Source organism: Crinia signifera, chromosome 4 (genome assembly GCF_055691185.1).
Source record: "Crinia signifera chromosome 4, ASM5569118v1, whole genome shotgun sequence".
Classification (NCBI taxonomy): domain Eukaryota; kingdom Metazoa; phylum Chordata; class Amphibia; order Anura; family Myobatrachidae; genus Crinia; species Crinia signifera.
In genome coordinates, this window is record NC_139220.1 from 237,243,452 (window position 1) to 237,259,657 (window position 16,206).

Here is a 16,206-nt window from a genome sequence, read left to right on the forward strand (position 1 = left end):
TCAAAGTGAGCTCTATATTGCAGTGTAAAAATAAAGCAGTCAGTATTTTCCCTGCACAGAAACAAAATAACTCACCCAAATCTAATTCTCTCTTTATATTTTACATCTGCCCCCCTGGAGTGCACATCGTTTTGTCCATCGAAGTTTTGCCCATTATCCTGCTGGAATATTATATTGTTGTGGGGGTACATGAAGATCATCAAGAGCTACAAATGGTCAACAAGGACTGCAACATAACAGCTAACGGACATTGATTGACATGTTCAGGTGGATCAGCAGACCCAACCCATGCCACATGAACACCCCCAAATCAATATGCAACCACCACCAGCCTGCAAGATGCCTTGTTGACATTTTATATGCGATACATTGATGATTTAGATCTCATTTGGGTTGGGGGAAAGGATCAACTTGTTAACTTTGTCCAACACTTGACTGGTCTTCCTGGACTTATTAGGTTCTCCCGCAACAGTGACCCCACCTCCATTGACTTTCTCGAGGTTTCTGTTGGCATTAATAATGGCCATTTCACCACCAGACCAAGGAAAAGTATGGATAAAAATACTTTATTATGGGTTAAGACAAAATACACTTAGGCCTGGTGCTTCCAATATAATTCAAAGAGAGCAGCTGGTGAATCCCCTAGAGACCATCAATCTCTAAAAAGAACATATGCATAGAATAGGGGGATAGAGAGGACCCAGCTCTGTATGACACCTTGCTTATATGCAGTCTTGTGTGGATGGGAGAACCACCTGTATTTCAATCAGCCTGTTCTTCCTATAGTTCAACACGTACTGTAAATTAAGTTCTCGAGTGCACATAGCAGTTTCTTTAAGTTTCTGACAGGTATGACAGGTATAACAGGTTAAAGGATGTTCTTCTTGGTATGTACTGTATAGAGCAGACAGACACTTACTTCAAGTTTCAAGTCTCGAATACCCGTAAGGGTTTCTTTTATCCTTTAAATGCTGGTATATAACAGAGCGTGGATGAAATTTTCATACTTCAATAATATGCAACACTTACGTAGTAATACTTACTCGAATACATGTAGCGTGTTCTTGAAACATATGGATCCAGGATAGTGAAGTATAAAAGGGTATTTAATCACAAGTTCACATACAGGGCAAAAATACATAAAAAACCCCAAGGAGAATGGTCAGGGTACTTCTAGGGAGCGCAGTTTGTAAAGTCAGACCAAAGCACTGCAGACACTGACAATGGGCAGTTTACCGTCCCCAGATAGAAATAGGCAGTCCTTGGATTAAAACACTGGCCATGATGTTGGCAGCATGAGCTTGAAAAAAGATGCTCAGATGTCGATTGTTTATAAAAGAAAAAATATTTAATTTCACCTACATGCAGCAGGAGCCACTGCAGTCATTACATGTGGGGGATAGAGTAGGTGTACTGGAGGAGTGGCACTTTAAGAAAACTTTACTGCTGCAGGCTCCTCCCTCCTCTATCCCTGCCCAGACCCCAGTCTTAGAAAAAGTGCCCGGAGGAGTAGGTTCTCTGGGCCTATTCTCCTCAGGGAGTTAGGTCTTTTTACTTTTTAATTTTATTTTTTCTTTTGGAAATATTTTTATTTTTATCTGCTGAATACAGGCAGACCCCTCCGCAGGGTCTGCCTGCTCCGTGGGACCTGGAGGGGTGCTGGTCGTCACTGCCTGCAGTGCGCCTTCCATGTACCCGGCCACCGGTGCCACCGCATCGGGGACCCGCCGCAGCTGCACGCGGCTTGTGTTACGGGTCCTGGGCCTGGCCACTACTCCAGGAGGACAAGCAGCATCGCTGCAGGTAAGCGGCGCTGTGCGCCGAAATGTGGCCTGAGACGGGCGGGCGCACCCGGTCTCATACACGCAGCAGCCATTGTAACTGACGGCCGCCATTTTGGCGTGTGTCAGCGGGGACAGTTCTAGAGCGGAGGCTGTACACAGCGCTCCGCTCTAGTGTAACTACGCGCCGGAGGGAGAGGGAGGGCTTAGGTGATGTCACCTGATACCGCCCTTTCTCTTTCTTCTCTCTCTCTCTGCCGGCGCCATTGCTGTGTACCGCGAGGCTGACTGAGGGACATCGTGTAACGCGCTCAGCGCACGCACTGCAGTCCAGCGCCCCCCCTTATTTCTACAGAGCAGGTCTGTAAGTTACTGGGGGATTATTTTTGTGCACAGGTTACAGAGATTGTGCATAATCTCTGATACAAGGGCGGAAGGCTCCCCCTCCCTATCCTAGCTCAGCTCCGCTGTTTTAGGAATAGTATCTGTTGCTTACAGTCTGTGCACCTTTTGTTATTTGTGTCTGTGTGTGTGTGTGTGATTTTATAACATAATCTCATACACTGACAGTATGGCAGGAAAAGCTGCCTCCAAAGCTGCCCTTAAGGTTTTTACATGTAAGTCCTGTAAGGAGCAGTTCACCCAGCATATAAAGGGTGTCTCTTTGTGTGAATCTTGTTATCAGGCAAAGCACACACAGGAAGTGGAGCCTCAGACACAGACTTCTCAGTCAGATTCTTCTGAGCCTTTACTACAGAATGTGTTGGCTGGATTGGCTGCAGAATTAGCTGCTTCTAGAAAGGACAGGGAGCGGTTTCATGCTCAACTCTCCATTATGGGTTCTACTGAACCAGCCTGGGTTAAGACTCTTATGCAGTCTATGGCCTCTGGGTCAAACCCAGTGGCTGGCCCTTCACGCCCTCCACAAAAACGTCCTAGATCTCCCATAGGTTCAATACAGGGAGCTGATATTGATACTGATGGGGATGAAGATGTGGATTTACTTCAGGTAGATGAACCTGAACACATTCAGGATGAGGCGCTACAGCGTGATGATCCTCAGGGGGTAGAGGGCCTGATTCAGGCTGTCCGCACCACACTTAATTTAGAGGAGGAGGATGCTCCTATGCCTTTGTCCATATTTGGTCGGACACAAAAGCAGCAGGTTACTTTCCCTGATTCGGCTGAATTGGACAGACCTCTTATTAATGCATGGAAGACGCCAGACAGAAAATTCCAATTGTCTAGGCGCATGAAGCTACTTTACCCGTTTTCTCAGGAATCTAGGGAAAAATGGGAGACTCCGCCTCCAGCTGATGTCTCGCTGTCCAGGCTTTCCAAGCGAACCACGCTTCCAGTTCCGGCTGCTGTGGCTCTAAAGGAGGCTCCTGACCGTCATCTTGAGACCACGGTAAAAGCTATTTATACCACGGCAGGGGTTTTGCTCAGACCAGCCTTAGCTTCAGCCTGGGTCAGTAAGGCCATGGAGAAATGGTCTGAAGAGCTTGCTTTGGGTTTACAGAGTGGTAGGCCCCGTGAAGAACTGCTACAGCTGGCTCTGTATGTAAAGGATGCAGCTGTATATACAGGAGAAGCTGCTTCAGATGTAGCTGAGTTGGGGGCAAAAATCTCAGCTTCAGCTGTATTGGCCAGACGTACTATCTGGTTAAGATCTTGGCAGGCGGAGGCCGATATTAAAAAGGCAGTAGAAGCTTTGCCTTATGCGGGAGATATGCTATTTGGCCCTGAGCTTGACAAACTCATTGCTCAAGCTACAGGAGGTAAGTCTACTTTTCTTCCTTCGGCCACTCCCCCGCCGAAAAGACAATTTACACCGTCTTTTCGGGCTTTTAGAGGGGGCGCCTCATTCAGAGGACGTGCCAGGGGAGGCTTTTCGTCCTTTCGAGGGCGTAGAGGTAGAGGTGGCAGAGGTGCCACAGCCGCAGTTACCTCTAACCGTCGTGCAGAAACCAAGGTTGCGGACAAACCTGTGGCATGACGGGCTTCCCGCCCATTTGGGGGACCCCAAGGTGGGCGCAAGGTTATCCCTCTTCGAGAACGTCTGGAGGTCTCACTGTCGAGACGGTTGGGTGCTTCAGATTGTGGAACACGGGTACAAACTGGAGTTTGTTCAGGCTCCGCCGAACAGATTTTTTACAACAGGCCTACCTGCTTTAGCAACAACACAAGCAGCTTTGGTCAACTCCATTCAAAGTTTTTTACAAGCAGGGGTCATTATACCTGTCCCCAAAGCTCAGGAAAAGCTGGGTTATTACTCAAGTCTTTTTTCTGGTACCGAAGCCGGACGGTTCGGTAAGACCCATTCTCAATCTGAAGCACCTCAACGATTACATCGTGTACCACAGGTTCAAGATGGAATCCATAAGGTCAGTCATTGCAAGCCTGGAGCCAAGGGAGTTTCTCTTATCTCTGGACATAAAGGATGCCTATTTGCATATTCCGATCTGGGAACCACACCATCGGTTCCTCAGGTTTGCTATTCGCAATCAGCATTACCAGTTCAGAGCACTCCCTTTCAGTCTTTCATCAGCTCCAAGAACCTTCACAAAGGTTATGGCTTGCATGATATCAGCCCTTCGGATTCAGGGGATAACGATTGTGCCCTATCTGGACGATCTACTCCTAAAAGCATCCTCACCTCAGAAGCTACAACAGGATGCCCGGACTACCTGCGACTTCCTGGTTCAGAACGGATGGATCCTGAACTTCAAAAAGTCACAGCTGGAACCAACACAAGTGATCTTGTTCCTGGGTCTGTTGTTCGACACTGTCCAGGAAAGGGTTTTTCTGCCACTATCCAAAGTCACAGTTATCCAGCAGAGGGTTCGTCAGGTTTTGACACCTCGCAGAGTATCGGTGCATTTATGCACGAAGCTGTTAGGCCTGATGGTGGCAGCCTTCGAGGCCCTATCTTACGGAAGGTTTCATTCCAGGACCTTCCAAGGCAATCTTCTGGCTCAATGGTCGGGGTCCCATCTTCAGATCCACAAGACCATTGTTCTTTCCAAGGAAGCTCGACTCTCTCTTCAGTGGTGGCTGGATACATCCAACCTTACCAAGGGTCGCTCCTTCCAGTCTCAGGTCTGGACTATGGTGACCACAGATGCCAGCCTTCGGGGTTGGGGTGCGGTCACGCTGGGTCGCACTTTCCAGGGTCTTTGGACCAGCCAGGAAGCCCGGTTACCCATAAACATCTTGGAGTTACGGGCTATCAGGTTGGCACTGGCTCAGGCCCACCCCCTACTTGTCGGCTTGCCGGTAAGGATACAGTCGGACAACATCACGGCAGTATCTTATATCAATCGACAAGGGGGCACCAGGAGCAGGACAGCCATGCGGGAAGTCCGCCCGATTCTGTCCTGGGCAGAGACATACACCACCGGTTTCTCCGCAGTCTTTATTCCAGGAGTGGAAAATTGGGAGGCGGATTACCTCAGCAGGCAGGATCTCCACCCGGGAGAGTGGGGCCTTCATCCGGAGGTTTTCCATCAACTGGTTCAGAAATGGGGGATGCCACAGATAGATCTCATGGCATCCAGACTGAATCACAAACTTCCGAAGTATTGTGCAAGGGCTCAGGATCCAGCGGCTGCGGCAGTGGATGCCCTCTCCATTCCCTGGGACTTCGACCTGGTATATCTCTTCCCTCCTATTCCGTTACTTCAAAAGGTACTCAAACGGATAAAGAGGGGAGCGGCAGAAGTCATCTTGATCGCTCCAGATTGGCCCAGGCGTCCGTGGTACTCCGACCTCAGGGACCTGTTGGTGGAGGAACCTTGGCGCCTGCCGCTGCGAGAAGACCTGCTGCAGCAAGGTCCATTCGTCTACCAAAACTTGCCTCGTCTACGTTTGACGGCATGGCGGTTGAGGCCGAACTTTTGAAGAGAAGAGGTATACCAGGAACGGTCATTCCTACAATGCTTAAGGCAAGGAAGGATGTAACAGCGTCTCACTACCATAGAATATGGAAGTCATACATCCGCTGGTGCGAGGCCAGGAAGGTGCCAAAGGCAATCTTTTCTTTGGCTAGACTTCTTGAATTCCTGCAGGCGGGACTTGCATCAGGTTTGAAGCTTGCTTCTCTTAAGGTTCAGGTTTCAGCCCTCTCAGTATTCTTCCATCGCAGGATAGCGCTGATTCCTGAGGTACAAACCTTTTTGAAAGGAGTACTTCGACTTCAACCACCGTTCACTGCTCCTACGGAACCATGGAATCTAGTGGTGGTTCTAGAGTTTTTGAAGTCAGATGTTTTTGAGCCATTGGACACCTCGGATCTCAAATTTCTGACTTGGAAGACGGTGATGCTGCTGGCTTTGGCCTCAGCACGTAGGGTTTCTGAATTAGGAGCCCTATCGTGTAAGTCTCCTTTCCTTACCTTTTACAGGGACCGGGCTGAACTACGTACTAGCAGGAATTTCCTTCCTAAGGTGGTTTCTGCATTTCATGTAAACCAGCCTATTGTGGTACCGGTTCTTCAGGGTGAAGACGCTTCTCTGGATGTAGTCAGAGCCTTACAGGTTTATGTTAGGCGAACCCAACATCTAAGGAAATCTGACAGCCTTTTTGTGCTCTACGATGCACTTAAGAGGGGTTGGCCTGCGACAAAAAGGACTCTGGCAAGATGGATTTGCTGTACAATTAGGGAAGCCTACTTGTATGCACAAAAGAAAGTACCATCGGGAGTGTCAGCGCACTCCACGAGGTCAGTAAGTACTTCTTGGGCCATGGCGAGAGGTGTCTCCTTGACACAAGTATGCAAAGCGGCTACCTGGTCGGGATCTAGCACGTTTGCAAAGTTTTATCGGTTTGATACCTTCGCCAGCTCGGCTACGGCTTTTAGCAGGGCAGTGTTACAGGAGCCCCAGAGCTCTCCCGCCCGGACTTAAAAGCTTGGGTATGTATCCCCACATGTAATGACTGCAGTGGCTCCTGCTGCATGTAGGTGAAATAAGGAATTTGGTACTTACCGATAATTCCCTTTCACCGAATCAGCAGGAGACACTGCACGCCCACCCAGCACTGGTTCTCCTGCCATGATGTTAGTGTGGTTTGTGTGTGTGAAAGATACGCTCTTTCTATCTGTTGCAATGTTTGTTGCATAGTTATTGTTACATAGGAAACTTTCCTTAAATCCTATGTGTTCTGTTTTGTTAGTATGTTCACGTTATGTGCATTGTCTACTAACTCTGTTTATGTTTTAGCTCCGTTCCCTACCGGGCTGGCCCTGGTCTCTCTTCTCCTCTCGGACACAGTTTTTCTAGGACTGGGGTCTGGGCGGGGATAGAGGAGGGAGGAGCCTGCAGCAGTAAAGTTTTCTTAAAGTGCCACTCCTCCAGTACACCTACTCTATCCCCCACATGTAATGACTGCAGTGTCTCCTGCTGATTCGGTGAAAGGGAATTATCGGTAAGTACCAAATTCCTTATTTCTGACATTATGGCCTTACATTTACTTTTCAATTAAACCAATAATATATTTCCAGTAGGTAATGAAAATTAGATTTAACTATGAGACTTCTTCTGGCCTATGGGTTAACAATGTAGGATAATGAAGCATCCTGCACATATTTCACATACCATTTCCTGCTGGCCATAATGCCAGTGATCCTGTTACATGTTTCCTGTGCAAAGCCTGCAAGTCATTTCGGTCAGCCTGCATGCTATGCTCTTCTCACAGACAGCTGGCTAACAAAACATCTAATACAGACATATCATTCCACTAATAACCTATTCTGCCCTGTTCACTCGGATGTATTATCAATTACTTGTATGGTGCACAAATATTTACTGAGAAGATATATGGTCATTCACTATTCCCAAGCTACAGTCTTGATCACACGGACACGCATAAGAATTATTGGTACTCTTTACCTAGCACGGCGCCCATCGCGGGCATTGAATGCACTAAAAAAATTGGGTGCGACGCGATGCCCGCGATTTCCCATAGAGAACAATGTTAAATTTCTCAATTGACCCGATTTTTCTGTTCAATGCCTCAATTGACCCGATTTTTCCATAGGAATCAATGTTAAATGGCCCACAGAGGCCAAATAGGCACCCTAAAGTGTGAAATGGCCCCCACAATTGTTAACGCCACCCCACGATCAACGTGAACCCGAAGCGTGGCGAGCGCAGCGAGCCCGCGAGGGGCGGCGGTACACGTCCTACGACCTTTTCATACCCCCACTATCCACGGAGTTGAGAATAGAATCGTGTGACGAGCGCAGCGAGCCAACGTGCCCGAAGCGTGGCGAGCCCCGCGAGGGGACGCGGATACCTGTGAAGCCCGCGAAGGGACGCGTTTACCTGTGAAGCCCGCAAAGGGACGCGTTTACCTGTGAAGCCCGCAAAGGGACGCGTTTACCTGTGAAGCCCGCAAAGGGACGCGTTTACCTGTGAAGCCCGCAAAGGGACGCGTTTACCTGTGAAGCCCGCAAAGGGACGCGTTTACCTGTGAAGCCCGCAAAGGGACGCGTTTACCTGTGAAGCCCGCAAAGGGACGCGTTTACCTGTGAAGCCCGCAAAGGGACGCGTTTACCTGTGAAGCCCGCAAAGGGACGCGTTTACCTGTGAAGCCCGCAAAGGGACGCGTTTACCTGTGAAGCCCGCAAAGGGACGCGTTTACCTGTGAAGCCCGCAAAGGGACGCGTTTACCTGTGAAGCCCGCAAAGGGACGCGTTTACCTGTGAAGCCCGCAAAGGGACGCGTTTACCTGTGAAGCCCGCAAAGGGAAGCGTTTACCTGTGAAGCCCGCAAAGGGCCGCGTTTACCTGTGAAGCCCGCAAAGGGACGCGTTTACCTGTGAAGCCCGCAAAGGGACGCGTTTACCTGTGAAGGTATCAGCGTCCGCAAGCCACGCTTTGGGCTCGGTGGCTCGCTGCGCTCGCCACACTATTCTATTCTCAACTCCACGCCGACGTGGATAGTGGGGGTATGAAAAGGTCGTAGGACGCGTACCGCCGCCGCTCGCAACGCTTCGGGTTGACGTTGATCGTGGGGTGGCGTTAACAATTGTGGGGGCCATTTCACACTTCAGGGTGGCTATTTGGACTCTGTGGGCCATTTAACATTGTTTCCTATGGAAAAATCGGGTCAATTGAGGCATTGAACAGTAAAATCGGGTCAATTGAGAAATTTAACATTGATCCCTATGGGAAATCGCGGGCATCGCGTCGGTCGCGTCGCACCCGATTTTTAGTGCATTCAATGCCCGCGATTTTTTTACCTGCCATGTCCACGATCAAAATCGTGGGCGCCGTGCTAGGTAAAGAGTACCGAATTATTTTTCGCAGTAGCCAGCCACCCTACTAGAATGTGTTTGGACTGTGACTAAATGAACGCAAACACAGAAGAACATACAAACTCCACATGTATACAGCATTGGTTTGGAATTATACTTCTAACCTCACTTATGCTAATCACTGCAATACCCAACAGATGAACATATTTAACCTATTATTTTGCATAATGATATTATTCTCAGCCCACAGGGAAGGTAGAATAGAATGGGAATAGTGCACAGAGATGTAGGTGGCAATACAAAAATAAACTGGTATGATAATTGGATCCCAACAAAACTAATGCTGGGTACACACCAGAATGATTTGGGCTCGATTCTCTCACATTCCGACGCGTCTTAGGACAGATTGTATAAAATGGCAGAATTGTACCGATTTTCAATATTGCGATCCGATGTGCACCCCCGACGGACATAGGGTTGGTTTGGAGATTTTACGGTACTTGTTTCCTAGCACGGCGCCACTGATTTTAATTGTGTGCAATCGGGTTGCAAAAATCGGGTCAATCGCATCGCATGCAACCAAATTGCATGCGATGCGATTAACCCGACGACCCGATTTTTTACATTGGAACCAATGTTAAATGGTCCCTGAGACCCAATTTTACATTAGCTCCAATGTTAAATGCCCCCCGGACCCCATTTTTCATTGTATGCCCCCCCATTGTTAACACCACAATCAACGTGAACCCAAAGCGTGGCGAGCGCAGCGGTACGCGTCCTCCGACCTTTTCATATCCCCACTATCCACGTCGGTGTGGAGTTGATTTTATATAGTGTGGGCAGCGAGCCACCGAGCCCGAAGCGTGTAGAGCGCAGCGCGCCCCGCGAGGGGACGCGCATTAGTTCACAGGTATTACGCGTCCGCTCGCCACGCTTCGGGCTTGGTGGCTTGCTGCGCTCGCCACACTATATAAAATCAAGGTTAAGGTATGCGATGGGACCCTGATGGGCGCCGTGCTAGGAAACAAGTACCGATTTTACCAGGTGTCAATCAGATGCACATCGTGTGTGTTTTTGAACATAAAATCATCGTGCGCCCCCGCCTATTTGAGTGAAAGGCCAATCTGCAAACTTACAGTCTGTAGGCGCTATATAATAACTGGTAATAAATAAATAATGTAGGCGCTATATAATAAACTGGTAATAAATAAATGTTTTTATATTGCTAGAGCCAAAAACCTGTACAGTTGACACAGTATAACCATGCTGACATGAAGAATGTCAACCTGTTCACAAACGATACTTCAACTGTGTTGATATTCTGGTGTCCACATTATACAGTAACTGTCAACATAATGCCTATACAGCTTGGATGAGGAGGGAGGCAGACCAACCTTGCCATAACCGGCCTATACAAATGTTGTAGAAAAACTATTTATACTTCAATGTAGAAGAAAGATGAAAGGAAGTTTTACGTTTTGGTGACAATATTACATTTATTTTATTTTTTTAAACTAAATAGGCCAGTGGGACTTCAAGTTGCCTATAAATTAATAATATATGTATCAGTAAGTATATTTTCTACAGATGTCTGTGTACTCATCAATGCACGCCATTATTAGGCTAAATAGACGGAATGATGAAGACCCATACTCTCTATATTAAACAGTCTGGATATTTGTCTCTCCCTGTAAACCTAAAACAGCTACGTGTCTTCAAGAACACATTTATTCTAGGGAAAGCCCTCTGCAGCCCCATTAGCTCCCTGTGCATTTGGTTTTCTTCCTAGCACTTCAGAAGCCACATCAGAAGGTACTGATCCTTCCATGCGCCATTCTGTCTGACAAACTTTATTTCACTGCCTTACCTCTAATTTTATTGCTGCTTGGTATCGAGCCACCGCAGCCATCCACTAAACAGGTATGAATGAGCAATGCAAGCTAGTCATATTTACCAAGCAAACAGTATGCCTCATTTGAGAATTGCATGTTCTAACACACACCAACATATTAGGAGAAAATGAGAGGTTACCAGTTAAAACGTGGTGTTAAAAATCATGATCCGGCCCATAAAAAAAATTAAGAAATCTCATAATAAATTTAAAGACCTCTGCAATAAATCCCAGATAATGAGATGAATCATTCAGCATCCCGTTCTCACCTGTCTATAGCCCAGTACTTTGTTAAATAAAAACAAAGAAAGGCTTACAACAAGCACTCTCATATAACGCTGTATACAGTATGATTGCTTTCTATACTGCGAATATTCGCTAAGCACGTTGCACAATAGGGATCAATGATCATTTCTGTCGTTTGGGGCAGCTCTAAAGTGCTGAGCATCTATGTACAGCTTAAAGGGGATATTCAATCTCCCGCCACTATTCCCGACGGGGGAAATTACGGCGGGGCCCTATACAATGCGGTCTTCCCTGACCGTACTGAACAGGGATCTCGGCAGAACGTGCCCGACTTTACAAGAAGTTGAGGCCGTTCTGCCGAGAACGGACGGGAATTGTCGAGCTCCCGCCTGCAGCTCGGCGATATCCGCCCGGTTCTCGTGGCCACGCCCCATTCTCGGCGCTCGGCAGGTGAGACATTGAATCCCGCCTGCCAAATCAGTGTCAAGACGGCCGAGAATGGGACAGGGTCACAGCTGTGAGCCTGCATTGAATATTCCCCTAAGGCTCATAACTTGTCTACAGACTTTTGGTTCCCTTATACAGTCCATGGATATAACCAACAAAGGGGTTTCCTTATAGTTTGGGCACTTTAGCACTTGTAAATTAAAAGAAAATCATTTTTTGCTCAATTCAATATCCCACACAACAAATCAATGTGTCCTAAATAACATAATCAATATTTGGAATTCGGCTTTTGCATAACAATAGCACACATTACATATTACCAGCTTACCTGGTTACGAAGGCTATGTGCAGACGGGTGTGTGTGTTAATCTGCCTTTACTGCATTCCATTTTTTTGGCAGATCAAAGGCCAGGAGACAGATTCTCTCATAGAAAGCAATATGTCTGTGAGAAAGTATGATGCTTAATTCCTAACATCACTGTAGCTGCATGCTTTTTGTATCAATCCTTAAATGAATATCCACCTTCACTCCATTTAAAATGAGTACTCCAAAATGTGAAATCATATTAGTGCTATATTTTGGGGATAAGCAAAACTTGCGGTACTTATGTAGTATCTGGGTGTCAGATTTAGAAATCGGGTCGGATTGGTAGCATCGCATCGCATGCGACCAAATCGTATGCGATGCGATGGTCCCGATTTTTCCACAGGATTCAATGTTAAAATGGTCTGAGTCCATTTTAACATAGAATTCAATGGGAAAAAGGGGTCCTTTTCCTTTCCCCACTATCCAAGTGGGCATGGAGTTGGATATAAACCTGTGGCGAGCGTAGCGAGCCACCGAGCCCGAAGCGTGGCAAGCCCCACGAGGGGACACAGAATACTTTTTAAGAATTCTGCGTCCGCTCGCCACGCTTCGGGCTCGGTGGCTCGCTACGCTCGCCACAGGTTTATATCCAACTTCATGCCCACTTGGATAGTGGTGAAATGAACAGGACCTTGTTAACATTGAATCCTAGGCAAAATCGCATCGAATCGCATCTGATTGTATGCCTTAAGGTAAGGCATACAATCAGAAAATCGGCAGCCCAGATACTACATAAGTACCAAACTTGCTTTAATAGGCAGAGACCACAGAAGCGCAGCAGTAGTGCACATCAAGCATAATCATAGGAGAGTAACATCGCCACTTTTACTTGACACCCCTTTAGGGTATGAGGTAACATGACAATGCTATGCCTGCAAAGTGCTACAGTCACCAGCATTCCCACATGGCACTTGTATTAACTGAATTGCCTTCTATAGGGCAGATTCAGTTATCCACAGTACTAGCTGCGCTCTGCATGAGCAGCTTAATTACTACTTGCTAGCCCATACAGTAAGCCATTTCCATACATGGTAAGCATGTGGCTAATGTTTTTTTAACTTATAGCTCCAAGGTAAAAGTGCCCGGACATATGGAATTAGCCAGCGAAAATTGGTGCATCCAATACAGATTTTTCTGCAGACTTACCACACATACATATTGGGAAGTAATAAAAAAAAAACCCTGGAGCTGCAATACAGTGATTGTTTCTGTGCGGGTAACAATATTTGCCATCACCCAGGGTCTTGTTCAGTTGCCTCTGTCACTTTCGGACCACATTGATTAGACGCATGCTGTCATAGCTATCTGAAATCTTACATTTCCTTTCACAACCATAACCCCATTACTGCCTCTAACACTAAAACTCCTTCATATCCCCTCTATTCCCTTCCAGTCCTACCAGTCTGTTACACTGTTTTCCTGTGTCCTCCTCTTGTCCTTTTGCACTGTACTTCCACTTGCTCTGTTGAACCCCTCTCTTCTGGCAAAATATCCTAATTCAAGCATGACATCATCCTATCCATACTAAAAAAATCCTCGAACCCATAACACACTAATTACCACACAATCTCTCTCATCCCCTTCTGATATCAAACAGTCCATAGAAACTACCATTACCAAGGGGACCACAAATCTTCTCAGTGATAAATATAAGGGTTCTAGCTCCTTACAGCAGGGATTGAAAGTTTGGGCTTATAGTTAAGTTTATAAGTTTGAAAATATATTTTATTGTGCAAAAAGAAGCCAAGGAAAGATGGAAAAACATCCAAAAGGCATCAAATTACAGATTAGACATTCTTATAACAGGTCAAAAAAAGTTTGATTTTATTTCCATCATTTACACTTTCAAAATAACAGAAAACAAAAAATGTTGTTTGCAAAAGTTTGGGCACCCTGCAGAGTTCATACCTTGTACTGAATAGTCAGCATCCCTACAGTCAGGATCAGGGCCGGCTCTACCATTAGGCAGCTTTAGGCATCTGCCTAGGGCGCCGGGATCTGGGGGGGGCGGCACCAAGTATGCAAATAAAAAAATCAAGGATGTCTATGAGGATCCTTGTTGTGCTTACTGCAGGTGGCGACTGTGGAACTTCTAAGACCTCACCTCCATACTTTCCCTTGAGACATACTTCCCTACTTTGCTTCCCCCCTTCTTGTACTCAGTTGTGGGTGGCAAAAGGGAGGGTGCAGAGGGCCTCCAGGGAGAGCAGGGGTCTTTCCCACCTTCCCGGGGGGCTGTGAGGACCAGATGTTTTTTTTAAATTTATTTATTTTTAATTTTTTTTTTTTTTTGGGGGGGGGGGGGGGGGGGGGGAGTAGGCTGAAGTTCTGCCTAGGGTGCTGAGAAACCTTACACCGGCCCTGGTCAGGATGTCAATTATCCAGCCTGGTAGAATGCCATAAACGTTTCAGTGGCAAGTATTAGGGCTACAGTACTTACCAAAATATGTTCTTGGCCCATGCCCTCCTTACTCATCCTTCTGAACTAGTCTACAGCTTTGACACGATGGACCATGCTCTGCTCCTAGAAGGCCTCTATTATAATCCACTGTTCTGGCATGGTCTTATTTTGCTTGCTTTCTCTGTCTCGAATTTCACATCCTCCAAATTCTACATATCTGTGACCCCAAGTCTCCAATATTGTTCCCTTTTTCTTCTCCATGTACAATTCTTTCCTTGCTGATCTCAACTCTTTCAGCCTCATATTCTAGCCCTAAGGGAACAACCTCCAAATTTCCCTCACACTCATATACGCACACACATATAGATAGAACTATTAAATGTTCTTACAGAATAAAGTTGCATGCACTGCTGCAAAAGAAGCAGTAAGTAAATATAGCCATATAATAAATCCTTCCTGTCCTCAAAAAATACTTAACAGTGTATAAAGATTAAAAACAAAAACGACTATTAGAATAAAAAGCAAAAATATTAACCGTGTAGAAATATAGTAAATATGTATAATACATAAAATAAAGCTTTTCAGGAAACTGTAAATGCAAGTGGAATGTCACAACACAAAAGTTGCAAACATCTGTAACAAAAAATAAAAGGCTCCAAGCCATGCCCTAATGGGATAAGTGCTCGCTGCAGCAACAGTTATTCTAATGAGCTGGCATCTAGACAAGATCTCAGTGTTTATATGAAGTGCAACAAGCCCTAAGAAGAGGTGAGAGAATAAAGCCACTGCAGGAACTCCAGCACTACTGCCGGCTTCATCTTGATCTTATCTTCAACCTTAAAGGATATCTGACGTCCGTGCTTCTCTACAGGTCTGTGATGAGGGGAGTGCAGGCGGTGACGTGAAGCCCTCTCCACCAGGCCATTGTGCCTCATGCCTCTTATGTTATCCGTGTGATGAAAGGAAGTCTGGAAGATACAGAAGCTACATTAGCAACAATTATATAAGACATCTTCACACACTAAAAAAGCTATATATATATATTTGTAATATTTCTGAAGTCTCCTATTAATGTATTAATGACATTTTAGCTTTTCGGTCTTCCCATTACTGCAGCCAATGCCAACTGCTCATGTGATAGCATGCCGCAACTAGTATCTTCCCTCATTTTTCCTTGTACTCAATGGAGGCTGCCATACTAAATCAGAAGCGTGCGCAGTACTAAATCTCTCAACTTAATTCCACTTCAAAAGCACCTCTTAATATGAAACATACCCCATTCTTTATAAGTTTTATAAAAAAATATATATATTACATGTTTTAAATAAAAACAGACAGCAAAATGGATGATGAATAAATAAAATACAGGTACTTGTGTATTATCACGGCACCCCCGATTTCCATCGCAGGGCATTGTATGATGAAAAATCGCATCGCATGTGATGCGACGCGATTTCACCCGATTTCTAATTGTACAGGCACCCAGATGCCTTGTTACCATGTTAAATGCCCCCCCAGACTCGATTTTTAATTGTATACCCACCCTCATGGGTCATGAGTATGTGAAATGCCCCCACATTGTTAACGCCACCCCACTATGAACGCCAACCCGAAGCGTGGCAAGCGCAGTGAGCCCGCGAGGAGCGGCGGTACGCGTCCTCCGACCTTTTCATACCCCCACTATCCACGTCCGCATGGAGTTGATTTTATAAAGTGTGGCGAGCGCAGCGAGCCCGAAGCAGATAGTGGGGGTATGAAAAGGTCGAAGGACGCGTACGGGTTGGCGTTGATAGTGGGGGGTCGTTAACAATGT

General features: G+C 46.4%; 1 protein-coding gene across 4 annotated transcripts in view; it reads right to left on the bottom strand.

Moving 5' to 3' along the window:
• Window positions 1-16,206, bottom strand: part of CRTC3 (CREB regulated transcription coactivator 3) — a 110,480-nt gene that overhangs the window by 50,717 nt on the left and 43,557 nt on the right. For all 4 annotated transcript variants that reach the window (XM_083184034.1, XM_083184036.1, XM_083184035.1 and 1 more), the window contains exon 3: window positions 15,242-15,361. In XM_083184034.1, the coding sequence (XP_083040160.1) occupies window positions 15,242-15,361 (120 nt within the window). The remainder of the gene's footprint in view (window positions 1-15,241; window positions 15,362-16,206) is intronic.